The sequence below is a fragment of the Opisthocomus hoazin genome, chromosome 9, assembly GCF_030867145.1.
Source record: "Opisthocomus hoazin isolate bOpiHoa1 chromosome 9, bOpiHoa1.hap1, whole genome shotgun sequence".
Lineage (NCBI taxonomy): Eukaryota > Metazoa > Chordata > Aves > Opisthocomiformes > Opisthocomidae > Opisthocomus > Opisthocomus hoazin.
The window spans coordinates 33,955,709-33,974,056 of NC_134422.1; the positions used below are offsets into that span (position 1 = coordinate 33,955,709).

At 39.5% G+C, this 18,348-nt stretch overlaps 2 protein-coding genes across 2 annotated transcripts in view; one reads left to right on the forward strand and one right to left on the reverse strand.

The window, feature by feature from the left end:
* SPAG16 (sperm associated antigen 16) overlaps positions 1-18,348 on the forward strand; it is a 348,492-nt gene that overhangs the window by 63,873 nt on the left and 266,271 nt on the right. Inside the window, 1 exon segment of the mRNA XM_075431063.1 lies at positions 3,010-3,140. Within this exon segment, the coding sequence (XP_075287178.1) occupies positions 3,010-3,140 (131 nt within the window).
* Positions 7,003-16,485, reverse strand: LOC142362404 (sperm flagellar protein 1-like). The gene is made up of 4 exons (XM_075430679.1): positions 16,377-16,485; positions 16,119-16,230; positions 15,869-16,025; positions 7,003-8,612 (listed from the first exon to the last, which is right to left on the reverse strand). Exons 1-4 carry the CDS (start codon positions 16,483-16,485, stop codon positions 8,577-8,579), a joined length of 414 nt encoding a protein of 137 aa, XP_075286794.1. The 3' UTR covers positions 7,003-8,576.

The following is an 18,348-nucleotide window of genomic DNA, read 5'->3' on the forward strand; positions in this document are numbered from 1 at the left end:
GCCTGTGATAGGTCAGAGGCTTACTCTGTGTCCAGTACTAAAAATACATGCATGTAATTCTGCTAGTTTAGCTCTAGCACCCAGTTCCATAATAACAGGTTTTTCTTTTGGTCTGCAGAATCCATTTGTTATTTTAAAGCACATGGTTAACCATTAATAATAACTTGATGCTCAAATGTAGTTAATACCCTCACATGCAGATACTGACAAAGTAAATACCTCTATTCTGTATCAAGAAGTAATATCAACTCTCTTCAGTGGAGCTGATCTTTTTGAAGTCATGTTATGAGTTTTGTATACCATTGTATGCCATTTACTGCCTAAAATCTTGGACACTTATTTTGAGCTGATAGCAAATGCAGATTATGATGTCCAAATATCCATTTGAAAGTACTCTGTAGTCTTTTTCTTTGACTTGAATGTCACTATGAAGGGCTGTTCTCTATAATTTGGGGCTAGTTTCTTTCTGGGGCCGGAGCTGAATAATTTCCTAGTTCCCTGTTTGGGAAGGCTGATGTGGGTGGTTCCTTCTATCCTGAATTCTCCTCATGCTGTAATCCCTTCTGCTCCTCACCTGGCAAAGCCAGTCCTTGCTCCAGGAAATCTGTGTGTTTTTTGGTGAAGAACTTGAAAACTCAAGTCTGTTCATGTCTGATTCAAGGTCAGTTTGAGAAGGTTTATTGTGGAAACCTCAGCATCCTCTATCTGATAGCATGCATGCTGAATATCAAGTCTACACTAAGGTTCTTGATTAATAGCAAGAACAGCTCTACTGTGTCCAGGGAACCAGATTTTCTGCTCCTAAGCTGGTACAGTCCAGCAATAATTCTGTGGTGGTTCTCCCTCTAGTTTGACTGCTGAGGCTGAAGAAAACTAGTCTGTCAGCTCAGGTCATCTTACTATTCTGTTGGTGTTCAGTATTTTTGTATTCTCATGTCTGCTCAGTATATGTATCTGAAAGAATTGGACCTTTCTGGGAATCCTTTCCTGCAGTGGGTCTTAAGCATTTTATACATGAATCTTTGAGCAATCCATTTCAATCAACATCTGTTTTTGCCTTCCATTATCTGATGATGAGGATGTTTTTCTTGATGATTGTTGCTTCTACCAAATGAGAGAAGTCGGTATAGCATAGTCTTAAGATGTCCTGTTCCATGTGGATAAAGTTATCTTCAGAATTAATTCTTAATTCATGTCTAATGTATAATTAGTTTCATCTGAATTACAGAATTAGCTTTCCTGTTTGTTCTTGAAGCCACAGACTTCTAGGACTGAGCCCTCCTGAATATTAGGTCTGTTTTTGTCCTTTATGATAAGCAGACAAGAGCCTTGAAGAAAGGACTTTGCATCAGGTCTGTAACTGATTTTTACCCAGGTGCAAATTCAAGGCAGATGCTGTCTCCCTGGGTTGCTGCTTTGGAGAGGCTGTTAAAAAGCTGCAAATCTGTAAGTGCCTGCTGATGTAGTCAATGCTGTTGAACAGCATCAGCAGCTGACTTGGAAAACGTCTTCTGTGAACTGCAGCCTGGAGTTCCAGTTCCCTCTTCAACAAGTGTTACTGTGTTGGTGAATTTTGTTGGGGATGATGTGGCATAGGTGAAACTGGTCCTCCAGTCTTTACTGAAGTAGAGAAAAGGATCTTCTTATCTAAGCAATGTTGATCTTTGGGAGACACTACCTGGAGTTACTCTCAGTCTAGATCTACATATACACATGAAGTCAAAGGGAAAAAAGAAGGTTGTTTACCTGTAGCTGCTCTCCTTTTCGTTGTATTGTTTGTATGTGCATATACAGCCCTCCTCTGTTTGTGTTTGTATGATTTTTCCATTTAAAATCATAGCGGAAATTGTTTCATTTAGCTGATAAATCAGTGATTACACCGCAAACCATGCTGCGCCAAGCTTGGTAGTAGCACTAAACTTTATTCTTTTCATCTCCAGTATGGGAGTCATGCAGAAGAAAAATGAAGAGAAGGAAATAAAATATAAATGGAGTGATTTGGCCAATGTGAGTACTTCTTCCATTCCAAAATGAAGGAGCTTTCTGGCTGCCAGTTGATGAAATGGAAAGGTTTCTAGAAGTTAACTTCTTTTAGTAGTGAGACCGTCCAGTGCAGGGTAGATCACTGTATCTTAATGTGGTAGTTTTAAAGTTACTGATAAATGATTAGAAAACATTTGTTTTCTGTTTGTGGAAAAATAATTCATTTACCTGAACTTTAACTTTTGACTGTCTTCTACAGAATACTTACTAAAACCAGAGATTGTCCTGAATTTAATATAGGAGATATTATACTAACCATTTAACAGCCTTGCTTTTTAAACATTATATGTTCTTCCAGTAGCAGGTATGTAAATGACATTAACAGTAGAAGTATCAGGCCACGTTTTTGTTGTGCCCATATTGTTACACAAACTTTGTTATGAGTATAAATGACAGCAAAATTTTATTTGCCTTTTTTTACTATATCTTTCTATACTATATATACTATATACTAAAATATATATATTTTTATACTATATCTGTCCACAGTATTGAGTTGCTTCTTTCCCATTGCTGTTATGTTGAACTACAAAAGTGGGGTATTTTCTGTTTTGAGGGAAGAAGGGGTTTTGCTGGTATGAAAGGTGAATTTATAGAGGGTTGCAGATGATGATTAGTACTGATGGCTGGTCTCTTTCTAGAGCAATGCTATATTGATACAACTGTCCAGAAGTGAACTTGTAGGAATATAATTCTAAAAGAAAGAAGTAATAAGTCTCATAGTATTCAGTTGTTCACTACAGACGCCAGTCTTCCAGTTATGCCTGCACTCAGCTTTAACAATATGTATCAAAATCAACAAAATCAGGGCAACAGTGACTGAAAAAATTGATGAAAATTGAGCAGAGGAGAAAAATAGAGTGGGTAAATAAGACAAAATTGTATTTTCAAAATAGTAACATAATCATAGTACATTGTATGAGCTTGTACAGCATTTCTGAGACTTAATAATTTATTTTTTTCCAGGATTCAGCGTTCACTGTTGATACTGAAGTGAACCCATACCTTGTGTGTGCTAAAGAGTATACTCAGCCCCTGAAATCTGGAGAGTGTAAACTGACCAATGTTTTAGAAGTGCACGACTTAGCAGTGAGCTGGTAGGAACAATTAGCAGTACATTAATTTTATTGTTATATACATGTGAAGTTTTATTTTTCAACAGGTCATTGAGAAGCATTTGCTTTAAGTAAATTTCTGAAAAACTACTGGCAGCAGTCAGGGGGACATTCTCAAGAATGCAAAAGTGGAAAAAATTATCATAAAATCTAATGGGAGCGTAAATATAGTAAAACACCTGGGTAGAACTGTTTACAGATTATGAGATTCATCTTTTATGTAAGAAGGGTGGGATTTGGTTATTAGATATAAAAATGGGAAACAGAGATGGCTATAAACTCAGATTCCAGGAAACTGAATTATAATGCTGAATATTTTTGCAATTTACATTTGATTGCAGTTTATTCCCTTGGGTCAAAAATCAGAAGAGTTTAAATTTAGATTAGCTTAAGCATGTGAATAGCCTGTAAGCAATGACATTTGAGGGCTTGCTAGCTGCAGCTGAGGAAGAATAAACTTTAAAATATTTCAAAAAAATGTTACAGCTAGTAGCAAAGTTCAGACAATTCTGACACATTGTCTAGGTATGAATATATTTTTAAATTGATTTTTAAATAATCAATACTTTTGTCATTCAGATAAAATTTATGTATCTTGATGCTGTTCTTTCTGCAGTCAGACTGCTAATAGATTACTTCTGAAGGTATCTCCCTAAAAAAAAACAATATTCCTATACTTAGCAGTAGAAGCTTAATTTCTTGTTGCATCCAAAAAACATAATCCAATGTAGTTACGTTTTGAAAATCCAAAATCTTGGGCAATTTAATTCTCCTCGTGCAGATTAAGAGTTTGATAATTGACTGACTTTTAAAAAAAAAAAAAATCTGCGTTATGAAGAAATAGAGTAGTACACCATATAAACAGTACACAAAATCAGAGCCAAGGAAAGCAGTGGCACAAATTAGAACATGCTGATATGGGTGTAAGATGAATGTTGGCTGTGAAAATGGAAATGATATTTAGACATTTACTAACTACAATGCAAAGGTCCCAGCTATTTTGTTTAGGTGGCTGCCCATAGTTTGTAATAAATGTCAACCGTACTGCTTTGAGTTTTGGCCTAGCTGCGCAGGCTTCTGCTTAGTCTTTCAGATGCTCAGTTCTGGTTTTCTGTCTGGCTAACCCCTAACCTACATTTGTAAGGTAATATTTTAAATGACTCTCTCCTCTATCGTATTGTCATATTGGTCCAGCCAGGAAAGAAAGCTTGCAACTGGTGGCTCTGTGCTGCTACTGCGAGGAGGCTGTAGAAAATCCACCCAAAGTATTAGTGGGTTATTGGGCTTATCTGAAGAACACTAGGTGCAAGAATGGTGTGTGGGTTTTGGGTTTCTTTCGTTAAAAAAAACCCAAAACAGTCTGGAGGAGGAGGAAGACACTTCCACACTCAGCAAGATTTTCAGTGAATCAGATGGAATAATGATCAAAATGTAATCTAGCTGCATCATCACAAGACTTACATGCATGACAGCCTACAGAGGGGCAAGTCTAAAGTAAGCATCTTCATGTTAATGTTTGCCTTGTTAAAAGTTTACCTGTAGTAGGAAGCTGTGTTTGAGTGGTTGAGTTACTTTTGAATGTTGTTGCAAACTACTTGTGAATGCTAGTCAAGAAAGGACACCTCAACCTAAATTTTTCAGTTATACTTGAACAATAACAGATAAATATCATACATGTTCATGTAAAACTATTCCTTGTATTTCTTATCTTTCTTCAATTATATTTTTATATCTTACTGAAAGTGTTATTCTAGATCCTTATATCTGGTGCTTCTAGTTGTTGCTAGAAGAAACTCTTACATACTGGGGAATTCTAAGTATTTTCTGCAATTAATAACTGGATATCACACCTTAAAAATTCAGTGCCACTTGAGAAAGCAATTTACTGGAATAAAACCAAATTGGATGTCTTTAAACTTATTTGGAAATACTTTAGAACATGCTTGGGGAAACAGCAACTAAAATAAAAAAGAAACATTGAGGATGTGTATTTAATTTCATATACTGGCAAGATGAAGTTGGCTTTCGTGTAAAGATAATGCTTTAAAGAAAGTGAGAGCCTGCGATAGTGCTCTAAAATTAACTGAAATGCTTATTTAATAAATGTAAAAATATGATAGCATGTAAAGAACAAAATAATGTTAGTGTTCTTGAAAAAGTGTAAACACTGTAATTGAACTTTTAACTCGCTTAAAGATATCTTTGTGAACATGATGGATCCTAGTTTCCACATGTTTAATAGTGTCTGAAGAACAGCATTTAAAATTTACAGTCATTTCAATGAACATGGAGTTTTTCCTATCTGAATACCACTACTTAAAATCAGTCTTTTTAAGTGATAGAAAACAAAGACTGTCTTTTGCTTCTCTTGTTAATGCTAAAGGCGGTATTATATCCTGGTTTGCTAAAGGTAGACCTTCTTTTGACAGCGTGTCCTACAGTATTTTTTAACACCATGCCCTATTTCAAACGAATTTGACAGAGGAATAACAGGCTGAGAAGCACTGAGGTTCTCATGTGTTTCAAGAAAGCACATCTCCGTATTGAAGAAAGGGCCACTTTCAGTCCCCTGTTGGCTGCAGGTGGCTAAGAATACACAGGGGGGGAGAAGTGGAGAATACACACAGAAATGGACCTCAAACGTTATTAGATGCTATAGAATCGAATCTCAAGGCACACAGCTAATGCACACAGAGCTCAGGTTATCATTTTTAGCTTGACACACCAGCTATTTGGTCCTGAATCTGGCTTTCCTTGGAAGTCCAAGAGGTTATTAAATGCATAAATCGAGATTTTTTTGAGAAGAATGACTTAGATTAAATTATCTGTATAGGGAAATAAGTAAAAATGGCCCATTAAAAGAAATTCTAAACTTTCACTAAAAGTATTTATAGTAATTATGATTGTCTATTGGATTTTACAGGCAGAAGGTGGAAATCAGTATCCATTAGAAGAGAATGAATTCTTTCTTGTAGTTCATAAGATAGATGGAAAACATTCTATCGACTTAGGAGACCAGATCTTGTTTTTTATGATTGCGGTATTTCTCACCGGAACCAGTGTATCAAAAAGAACAGAATCTGGTTTGTGTATGTATGTTACTAGGTTCCTTTGCATTTCTCTAGAAATTGGAGCACTTGCAAATCCAAATTCACCGTTTTTACGTACCTTAAAGCTGATGTAGGTTAGTTCTTGAGACCTTCATCAGTATTCATTGAAGCTGATATTTGTAAAGGCGGAAGAAAAATCCCTTGGGAAACCATGTTTGTTTTCTGCTAAGCTGAGTGCTTCCCACTTTTCAAATCATCACATAGGCATTCCTCTTCTGCATTAAGCTCACATTTCTCCAGTGTCCTTTTAAATATCCTGGTAAATCTTACTCTGCTTACAAGAATCACTGTAAGATCTATAATGCCTAAATGATCTTCCCAACCTTACTCACTTACTGTTCACTTTCACCTCACCTGCTGTCTGCATCTTTCATGTCACCCCAAGGGGTCTGAAGGGTTTTCCGTGGAAGGTACTTCTACAGTCACCGTATGCAATACTACATCTGTCTTGGTTTATGTTGTCTTCACTTGGGAGAAGAAAGATGCCCGTGCAAGCATTATTCAGTGCATTTTTAATGGTTAATACAGTGTTGGAAAATAGGAAAATGTCATGTATTATTTTGGAGAGATGCTTATCTAAGATGCAGCTGAAAAATTAGCAGTAATAGCATGAGAGTTTCAGATCAATACAATAGTATATTTAGTACATAATTTAATGTACTTTGTAGATAGAAAATAGGTCTATTTCTCTTTTTTCAATCTCAGATCAGAAAAATAGTGTTGTGAAAATACTATCTACTTGCAGTTTAATTATGACCTTTTTCAATACCCCTTAACTCAAGCAGAAAGGCAAGTGAAGTCTCCATCACCTTGCCTTTTTAGTTAATTTTTTTAAGATGTCATTGTCTTGTCCTTCTCCTTCCCTCCCATTCCTCAAACACAGAGGTTTTAATTCTCCATTCAAAGCTTATTTGATATTTATCATGTATAGTAGTTGCTGTAAAAATGCCACTTTTGATTGTGGGTAAAATTCATAAAGTATGTCACCTAATATTTTAAATGGGTTCTTTACCTAGTAAGTATACCTGCATAAACAGAAAATGTATCCTATATTATTCTTGCTTACATGTACCCTGATGTTCCCAAATCCTTTATGCTTGTTCAGTGTTCTGTGAAAGAAAAAGATAGAGAATCGCAAATGCTCTGCTGAGGCACAGTAAAATTATGGATTTGGAGATAGTATTAAAGAAAAGCAAATACGAAATGTTTGGTGATTACCTTGGTTTTCCTGATGGGCTCAGTAAAAGAAAACTTTTCTATGGGGACTAATTCATCATGATATCTATTATACTAGTTTCCTCCATTTTTTATCAGTGGATTCCAGAGAAGATTTTAAAAAACTTATCTCCTTGGGAACCATGCAAATTGACTTGTAGCATAAAATTGTGTAGGTGATTATACAAGACATAGTCGCAAATTGAAAGTAAAGCTACAGTCTTGTAGTTCCTTGTGCAAAGTTACGGAGGTAAGACTGCACAGAAATTATTGCAAAGCCCTGTACTCTTCCACTCTTTAGTTCCCTGCTACTACTTTTTCTCCTTCTTAACATTTAAATACGTATGTATTGGTACAGACAGATGCAATTACACATGCATGCAGAGGAATTACCTTTACAGGAAAGAGAATTCTTTGTGAGTGTTGACATGAGGAACTTCTTTTGAAATAGCATATAGTCTTAAATTTGCTATACAAAGACGATACTGATCTGCATTGTCTCTTTAGAGTTTCAAGTCGTCCATTTATTGTAGTAAGGTGGCGAGGCAGAGAGAGTGTGGCAGTAGTGTGAAGAACTGTGTTTTGTGTTGGTCAGACTTGGATATCTGGGCTGCACTCTGATTTTAGTCCCTTTTAGAAATACCTCCTGGTTTTCTCCATCATTCTCAAACTTTTGTTTTCATAGAGCTGCTTACGGAAAGAGCAGGTTGTTAAGACTGCATTGTGTAGAAACAAAGTAACAGAAGTAGTGCAGATTATTTTTAAGCAAACATCTTGGTAGTTTTTCTCTGCCCCACCAATTGGAAAGAGCTCTGTATTAACATCTCAAAGCAATTTTCTCATAGTCTTTCCTGTCAGTCCGTGATATTCTTCTTTATTGTGATGCCTGTAGAGTTTTGACAACAGTTCTCCTGATGGTTTGCCAAGACATCTGCCTGTCATACTGACAAATGGTGTCCCTCTTTTTCCTGTGTTCTGCCCATTTGTTTCCATCTCGCTGTTGTCTTAGAGACGGTGAAGAAATGTCAGTTTGTTCCAAGTCTAAACTATCCCAAGCAAAATAGGCAGGGTCCATCTACCAAGAGGTGTTCAGTCATATGAATCGTACTGTGTCCTGGTATAACACAATCTGGAAAACAGAGGATTTAAAGTGAAAATTCATGTACCGAAATTTCCTGTCAAAAAAAGAAAAATTTAGGGGGTAGAAAAATCTTTATTAATAATTTACACCCTCTTCTTGCCTCCCTAGGGTGTTAGAAGAGATTTTTTTTTTATTAATCTACATTTTTCCATTAAAAGTAAAACTTTTTAATTGTGCTATCATGTGCCAATTTCTTGCATGAGTAGCCACAGTGAATTGGAGATTTGCATTAGCAACATTAGTTGCTGCTTAATTTTCCTACAGAAATTATACCTGTTTTTAAAGGAATATGACGCACGAAGTAGCCACTGCATATGCTAACCTCTCATGCAGTAGCCAGTTTGTTAAATTTAGCTCCAGCATAGCAGATTTTGAAGCGTTTTGGAGCAGGTCTTCCATGGATTGCTGGAGCAGTATGACGCTCCCTGCCTTCCAACTTTTGTGAGTCAGGAGCCACCTGATTTTTTCTTTTCTGTGCACTTTGTTTTGTGTCTTACTCATTCTCATTTCCATTGTATGCTTCAGACTCAAGTCTATGACTTTTAAAAGGAAATTTAGGGGTTTTTAAAGTGTGGATTTCAAAGTTGTATCTCTGACAGCTAAGATTTAGCACCAGAATGGAATTTGTTTTGCTTACCAACCTGCTGTGGAACTCTGAGGCATGTGCATTTCCCTGGGACTGACTATCCCAATATGTGAGCTTTCATGTTAGCACTTTCAAAACATTTGTATAATTTGGCTGAGACAAAAGAACACCTTTCTAAAAAGAACTTTAGGATAGAAGGCCCTTGTTTTCAGACCTTAGACATTCCATTAAAACCAATTTATGTCCTTGTGATTCTGTAAGCAAATAATTTATAATATTGAACCTTTCAAAAACTTATTATACAATGAATTAACTTTTTAATTAGAATTGCAGATATCTGTTTTCTGTTACTGTTCTTCAAAGCCAAAGTTTTAATTATTTCTTCAACTTACATGTAACGCTCTACTGTCTGTATATGACTTTTATTTACAGAGCGTGAGGTGAGTTGAAAACTAGCTGAATAGCAGAGGGTGGTGATCCATGGCACAAAGTCCGGTTGGAGGCCGCTAAATAGCAGTGTATCCCGGGTGTCAATGGTGGATCCAGTCCTGCTGAAGCTCCTCTTTAATGATCTGTGCAATGGGGCAGGGTACCCTCAGTAAGTTTGCAGATGATACCAGACTGGGAGGAGTGGGTGACTCACCAGAGGGTCATGCTGCTGTCCAGAGGGATCTCAACAGGCTGAAGGAATGAGCTTATAGGAACTTCATGAAGTTCAATAAGCAGAACTGTAAAGTCCTGCACCTGGGGAGGAACAACCCCAGGCACCATATGCTGGGGACTGTCCACCTGGAAAGCAACTTGGCAGAAAAGGACCTGGGGGGCCTGTGCCAAAGCCAGTGAATGATATCTGGGGCTGCATTAGGAGGAGCATTTTCAGCAGGTCGAGGGAGGTGATCCTTCCCCTCTACTCAGCAGTAATGAGGCCACCCCTGGACTGCTGGGTCCAGCTCTGGGCTCCCCAGTGTGAGACACACATACTCTCTGGGCATATTAGAGTCCAGCAAAGGGCCACGAAGGTGGTGAACTGGAGCATCTCTCCTATGACGAAAGGCTGAGAGAGCTGGGACTATTCAGCCTGGAGAAAAGAAGGCACAGGGGTGGATCTCGCCAATCAATGTGTGCAAATATCTGAAGGGAGGGTGCGAAGAGGATGGAGCCACGCTCTTCTCGGTGCCCGGTGACAAGACTGGAGGCAATGGGCACAAGCTTAAGCAAGGGGGGCTCTCTCTGAACATCGGGAGATACTTTTTCACTGTGAAAGTAACCGAGCACTGGCACAGGTTGCTTAGGAAGGTTGTGGAGTCTCCATCCTTGGAGATATTCAAAAGCTATTTGCACACAGTCCTGGGCAACTGGCTCTGTGTAGCCCTGCTAGACCAGGTGACCTCCAGAGGTCGTTTCCAACCTCAAGCATTCTGTGATTTAATTGTACATTAAAATGCACATGAACACATATATAAACATGTATAAATTACATATACTTAATAATACCTTGAGATGTGTGTTCTATTAATTTTAATGTCTGTTGAATAAGTGTAGACAGTGTAGTTGCAGGATTCGATTTTTGTGTGTGCTGAAATATTCAAATATTCAGTTCTGCCTCTTTTGAAATATTCAAATCCTGCCTTTTTTTCAAAAGTAAAAGAAATATGAGTGGAAGCTTGGGTTGGTCCTTATCTCCTTGTATATATGCAAAGAAATTCCTTTTTCTCCTACTTTATTTCCCCTCTCCCCATTTTAATAACCTTTGAATATGTTTGAAGGAGCTAATGCAAGAGATGGTTAAATGTAGAATTAACAAGAGTCGCTCAGTGCATCTTCCCGATACAAAGAAAGAGCAACAAGAGCAACTCTGCCTGAGTCACTCTGTACAGATCAGTCACTTGCAGCAGGCTTTTCTTGTGGTGTTTTAAACTGTTAGATTTACCTGATACAGCCTCAAGTATTTTAGCATTAAATTAATGTTCATAATGAATTTGTTATCTCTATCTTTACAGGAAATTTAAGTAATTTCCTTTCATAAATGCTTGCATTAATGCCTTTCTCCCCATGACTGAGAAGTCATTTCACTGGCGTGTTTACACTGCAAATAAATGAAGTTCTTGCCTTCCTGCCAAAGAACAACTGACAAATAACCCTGAGGCCTGAAAGTGTGGTGGGTACAATGAACAGCACCTGCAGTGGGATGGGGAGAGTGTGCTTTGTCTGGCCTGTTGCTGCAGCTGCAGCTCTGTCCTCGCGGAAGCACGCGTGGCTGACGTCAGACACGCAGACTGGTACCAGGGTCCTTCCCCCGAAGCCCTGGTGCCATCTCAGGCACAGCAGGATGAGGTGGGTGCCGGGCAGCCTGGGCTTGAGCTGCTCTCAGAGCTGTGGGTGCCCACAGCCTGAGCTGCGAGTGCCAGCTGAGTCAGGGAGTGAATGGTGCCAGGCTGCAGTGGGCAGCGCAGATTTAATTTAGATCGAACGTGCAGTAAAGGCAGAGTAGGCATGTATATCCCTGTGTGTGCTCATACCGCTCTGGCTGTCCTGCTAGCACGTCTTGTGCACATTTATCTCCCCAACAGTCCCGCGAGGGGGAATTATCCTCGTGTGAAATAATTCCTGGAAGATTACCAAAGTGGAAGATCCAGAAATTAAATTCATGTCTTCTGAGTCACAGTTCAGTGCTTTAACCTTCGATTTCAGAGTATCGCTGTTTCCTATAGAAATTAAGTTCTTAATTTCATTCTACATTAAAGGCCCACACTGTAAGGGAGAGATTATTTCATGGACTTCAGTCTGTTCGTTATCGTACAGTCTCTGTAACAGCTTTAATGCATTTTGTGTGGAAGGAGGACTCATAGGAAAATGTCAAAGTAGTTTAGCTCCCTGTAATGCAGTTTAATAAGGAGAAAAACTGAGCTCTCCGTGAATAATCAGCAAGAACTCAGCAAGAACTGTGTGGATCACATTTTGATGAGCTCTGTGAGGACTTGCTGCAATGATGGTGTGAATGCACATCTCCTGGCTATGACCCTTTCAACCTCATTTGTAGCTTTTTCTACCTAACAGTAATAATAAGAGAACTAAATGGTTCCCTTGGCTCCACATTTGCCTCTTCACCCTGCTCACTTTTTCCCTGGTAAATGTTCCTTCCTGTTCCTCTCTATAAGCTTTTGGCTATTGTAGTATTAAGAAGTCTTTTTATTTCTCATTAGCTTTGTCTGCAACGTTGGCCACAAGTGCTTACTCCTGTGGGAAGGCATTGGCCATCACTTTAATGGGCAGCTTGAAGCCGTAACAGTAATAATTTGAAGTCGTATTGTGTTCTTTTACAGTGCACATGTGCAATGAGCTGGGTATCTCTATAATTTTGTTAGCGAGCAAGCATCTTTATCAGAAAACCAGAAAATTTTCAGGGAACGTCAACAGAGGGGAAAGCACATAGTACTTTTTTATTATTATTTTTACTAGTTAAATTTGTAGTTTTTGAAGCAGACTTTGCAGAAAAACCTGGAAGTACTTGTTTACAAAAACATGATTGTAAAAAGATACTGTCTTAACTTTATGAAGGCTCTTGCATATTCTCCATAGACTGAACGTTATGATGCCTGGTAACTGTCAGCTTTACTAAACTTGTGTTATTTTCTTTTTATTCCCAGTAGTCTGTGGACAAGAAAGCGATTGAATAGATTGGGTTAGTAATTTTCTGATAAGTGTTTAACTGAAAACAGTCAGTCTCTGGTGATCCAAATATTCTGAACACCAAATACATTAATAACTAAATATTTAATTTTGAACAGATGTAATTTATAAAAAATAAATTGTTTTGATACTTGTCATATGGGATCAGGTGATAACTTTTAAAGAAAGCTATTTTGAAAATAAATTTATTGTTAAATGTGTTTTATAAAATGTGAACAACATGTTGAGATTTTGTTGATATGTAATATATTGGTGAGCTTAAAGATGTTAAATTGTATGAGGGAATTCATATCGAGGATTTTTTTTTTTTAAAAAAAGTGCTCAATCTATTTTAGAATACAAAAATGCTGATATCCAGGATTTCCAAAAGGTGAATAATGTCTGTCTGAACACTTCATTGAGTTTGATGCAATTCTAAATAGTTATCTGCGAAAAGATCTGCAATTAATATACAATACTGAAATTTTCTTGTAAATTGAAAATCCATTTACATTTTTATTATATTTTTAGCATCCATTCAGAACTACTCTTTGTCAAGAAATGTTGAAGGAAGTGTTTATCTAAGAACTTTCTTTTGATTCTGTGTGTCAGTTTTTAAGTTTTCTTGTATTTGGCAATTAATTTCTCCATGTAAAGAAATACATATCCTTGGAAAAAGTAATTTTTTAAAAAAAGTAAAGTTTTTAGGCAGTCATATCAAGACTTTATAAGTATCAGTGCCAGCAATATATATACAGTTAGCTTATAGATAATAGTTTGTTTTCTGGAAAAGTAAGGAGCATTGCTGAGTGATGTTTCTGAGAACCAGTGTTCAATGCAGGATATATTGTGAGAGTAAAAGGAAGCGGAACATAATAAAAATGTAATGCCATTTGAAATTTATATGTTCTAAATAGATAGAAGTGACTTAGATGAGTACAAGAATAATGCATAATGTACAAAAATCAGTTGCTACTCTGAAATAGTGTGTGAGGTTCCCCATGCTGTGTTTTAATGAGGAATTCTGTTTGCTGAAACACATACTGCATTACAATTAGTAACATAAAACACTCTTCACACTCTTTGGTTGAAGCTATCTTGTAGAAATTGTAAATTGATTTAATAATGCTGCTGATCTTTCCTTATTCTTAGTCTGGCCTAAGAAAAGATGTTGTGCGTGTATTAGAAAACTACTATATTAATAATTCCTTTTTATTGGCTGAAGTAATAGAAACTAAAATCACCTACCATTCATTCGTAGGCCAGTTTCATAACCTGAATATAAAAATCACTAAAGATTTTAGGTATTTATGGTTGTGATGATTTAGAGATACAACACTAGGTTGTGGTAGGTACATAAAGATGGTAGTTTCTGTTTGCATAACTCTATCTCCTAATCCCTTCGGCTTGGGAAATCTCGTATTGGTGTTTTATCTTGTGGAATGTTAATATTTGAAGTTTAAAAAAACCCAAACCATTCGGTTCTTTTTTCACTATCTAAATATTTTTAAAGGTGGTTTTAAATTATTAAATTGAATGTAGTACTTGAGCTGTAGTAGCTGCAGTGTCTCTGAAGAAAAGCAAGACAAATACAAGACATGTAAAGAAGAAAATAGGTGTGTTTTAGCCTTGTGTTTGAGTGAGTAGATATCCAGCAGACAAAAAAAAAAAAAAAATAAAAAATTATTGGATGGTGGGCAGGCTTGCTGCATTGTTAAATGAATGTTCATAAGTACAAAAGAGCAATAAGGAGAAATATCTGTGAAAACTGAACTGATGAAGTCACTCCAAGAATGATACAAAGCATTGCCGCAAGACATTCTCACAATTTATGCTTCAGTATGGTTAAAATGAAGCTTAACTTTTAATTTCTATTACAGAGTTTTTCAGATACTGTCTTTTGTATGTCATGGCATAACCTTTAAACTATCGCAAAATCATTAGGATTGTTACACAAAGACACATAATTCTAGATTTTTGCCCAGGACAGTGGAAAAGAAAAAGTGTAAAAAATGGTCTTAGCCAATTTTGTACATTTCACATGAAGACCAGACAGGACACAGGACAAAGTTCCATACTTAAAATAATGGGGGATTGCCTTTTTTTTTTTCCTACACTTACTCATAGACTCATAGAATGGGTTGGGTTGGAAGGGACCTTGGAGATCTTCTGGTTCCAACCCCCTGCCATCAGCAGGGACATCTCCCACCAGACCAGGGTGCTCAGAGCTCCATCCAGCCTGGCCTTGAGCCCTGCCAGGGAGGGGGCAGCCACAGCTGCTCTGGGCAGCCTGGGCCAGGGCCTCATCACCCTCATGGGGAAGAATTTCTTCCTAATACCTCATCTCAATCTGCCCTCTTTTAGTTTAGAGCTGTTCCCCCTTGTCCTGTCACTGCACCCCCTTGTGCAAAGCTCCTCTCCATCCTTCCTGTAGCCCCTCCAGGCACTGGCAGCTGCTCTGAGGTCACCCCGCAGCCTTCTCTTCTCCAGGCTGAACAGCCCCAACTCCCTCAGCCTGTCCTTGCAGGAGAGGTGCTCCAGCCCTCGGATCATCTCCGTGGCCTCTGGCCCCGCTCCAACCCATCCATGTCCTTCCTATGCTGGGGGCTCCAGAGCTGGACGCAGGACTCCAGGTGGGGTCTGAGGAGAGCGGAGTAGAGGGGCATAATCCCCTCCCTCGCCCTGCTGGCCACGCTGCTCTTGATGCAGCCCAGGACACGGGTGGCTTTCTGGGCTGCCAGCGCACATTGATGCGATCAAGATCCTCGTGATGAGGAGAGCAGATCCTCGTGGTGAGGAGAAAGAGGTCCTCAGGGGCAAAGCGACGTCCCCAAGGACGCCCGGAGCTCAGCCCGGCCCTGCCCTGCTACGTTGACCACGCCGTGGGGTGGCCACTCGCCCTCCCCACCCTCCGGCCCCGCAGCACGTGGCACCCAGAGCAGGACGCGGCACGCCGGGTGCCCCCCCGTTCCCCCCAGGACCCGCTGACCTGGCCTGGGCTGGGCACCACCATGCTCTGCTCCTGCTTCTCCTCGATCTTCTGCCGCAGCAGGAGGAAGACCTGCTCCACCGCGCCGGGCCGGCACCGCACGACCTGCCGCAGCACCTCATCCGGGACGCAGCAGCTCAGCTTGCTCAGCACCTTCCTAGAAGAGGAGCACCCGGGAGGGTCAGGGTCCCCGCAGCACCCCTGCCCGTGGCCCCCGGGGTTGGGGGGGGAGGGGGGGCCGCCCCGGTACCTGTTGAGATGGCCCCAGTTAGCCAACTTCTGCGGCGTGGAGCTGGCGGGCACGTAGCTGTGCAGCTGCACCATGGCGGGGAAGAAGAATTTCACCACTTCGGCCGCCAGCACTGGGGAGGAGAGGAGGAGCGGGGCTGGGGGCGGCGGGCACCCCCGGGACCCCCCCCGGCCCGGCCCCGCGAGGCCCCGCGGCCACCCCCGGCCTAGGCCCGGCCGCAGGCCCGTCCCCGCCGCGGGCCGGCTCCCCCCGCCGCACCCCCGTCGCTGAAGTCCCGGGCGATGTTCCTGCGCGGCCGGGACAGCAGCACGCCGTCCAGCCAGCCGTAGAGGGTCCGCAGCTCGCCCGCCGCCCCGCCGCCCGCCATGCGGCCTCTCGCAGGCCAGGTGTGCCTGCCTAAAAGATACAGTAAGGCAGCACTGCCTTGTGGTTTCACACTGCGGGGTGATCTGCATTGCCCAGAAAAAGCATCTCTAAGGTTACAGCTTCAGTATCTTGGGCTCTGCGTTCTTGAACAATTGCCAGTTCTCTTGCACTTGAAAATACACTATATTACAGAGCTGTCCTTTCGACACAGAATTATAATTGAATAAAATTTAAGATACCCTATATTGGAAACATCTGGTATGATTGCTAAATGCTGACCTTTTGATTTCCTTTTATGAATTAGATTATGGGAATTAGTCCACACTTCCATCTGCAGGTGTGCCTGTGTATTTTCACGTTTCATCTTTTTCATATACAAAAGTGTACATATTGACTGTGCTCACAAAATATACATACTTGGTTTTTTTGCCACTCCTGATAATGATTTTTTTCTGTTTTAATTTCCATATTTTCTTCTTGGTAAATTCTGAAAATGTCAGTATTGATGCACTTTGAGCTATACAACTGTTGATAAGATGAATAGAAAAAATAAGACCTGAACTCATTTTCAAAAGTGAAGTTTCAGAAATGTTGAAAAACATGTTCAAGCCTTATGGGAGGAGAGTAAATTCCCCTGGGTTTATGACTTGAAATGCTGAAACTGAGTTTTAAAAGTTCATTTCAGCTGTTGGTCTGTTCTCAACACAACTCCTTTCTTGTTCCTCTACTTCTGATTGCCATTATTAGTATTCCAGAACTATCTCCCTGGAGAATTTCCAAGACTGTATTATAAAATATTCAAATACAATTGGTCAGAAAATCAAGTGACAGAGAATCCTTGATATTTGGAGTGCTTTACCAAAGTTTGCCTTTTGACTTTTTTTTTTTTTAAAAAAAAAGACTTTTCAGTAGTTTCACTTCTGTAACTGATACGATTTTTTATATTTTAGGCAAAGAGTTTACACATGTCTTGCTATAGTTAACAGAGCATGGAATAACATACCATTGGCAGGAATTCATTGATAGATTTTAAAATTTGATTTTGAAGGAGATGCCATAAACATAAGAGGCTGTGCACTGCCTGTAATGGGTGCTTTTATTTTGTGTTTCCTGTCTGTGAGAATGACAGTATGCCCTTGTATTGAAACCAGTACTTACGAGCAGGTGAAAGACGCGTGACAGTGATGAGTTATGGCGATGGCTTTATTTACTAAATGGACTTTAATTGCTGCTATTACAGTTAATTAGGACTAACATAAACCTAGGAACGTTCTTGAGCGTCATAATCAGATCACACTGGTTTGTGTTTCTTACCTACACTAGGTTCTGTGCAGATCAGCTGAGGAGTAAGGGATCCCTAACTAGGGATTTGGGAGCTGTGAAATGGAGCAGATTTATGGCGGTAATAATCTTACTTGAATACTTTCACTAATGTGGAAATTTTCAGGGGCAGTGCTCAGCTTCAGGGACAAACTTTCCATATGGCGAAGTGCTCAAATTCTAATTCAGATCCAGCTTTCAGCAGCTACTATGCAGGTGTATAAACAACTTCAAAGAGACCAATTCCCATGTAGAAGCTTGGACAAAATGATTAGATTTCCTTGGAGATGCTTGGCATGTTCTATAAATCTCATCCCAGTTGTAGATGTTGCTTAAATTTGAAAATCTATGGAGTTTTTAGTTCATTCTTAAACTACATCATTAAATTCATGTTAAGATTTTTCAAGCATCAAGATAGGACAGAGTGTCTACAGGGGTACGCAGGTACTGCTGCTGTCAAACCAGACAATAGGATGTCTTGATTTTCGTTTTACACTGATGCTAAATGCTAGAGTAGTACTTGCCAGATTTTCTTGTATCTCTT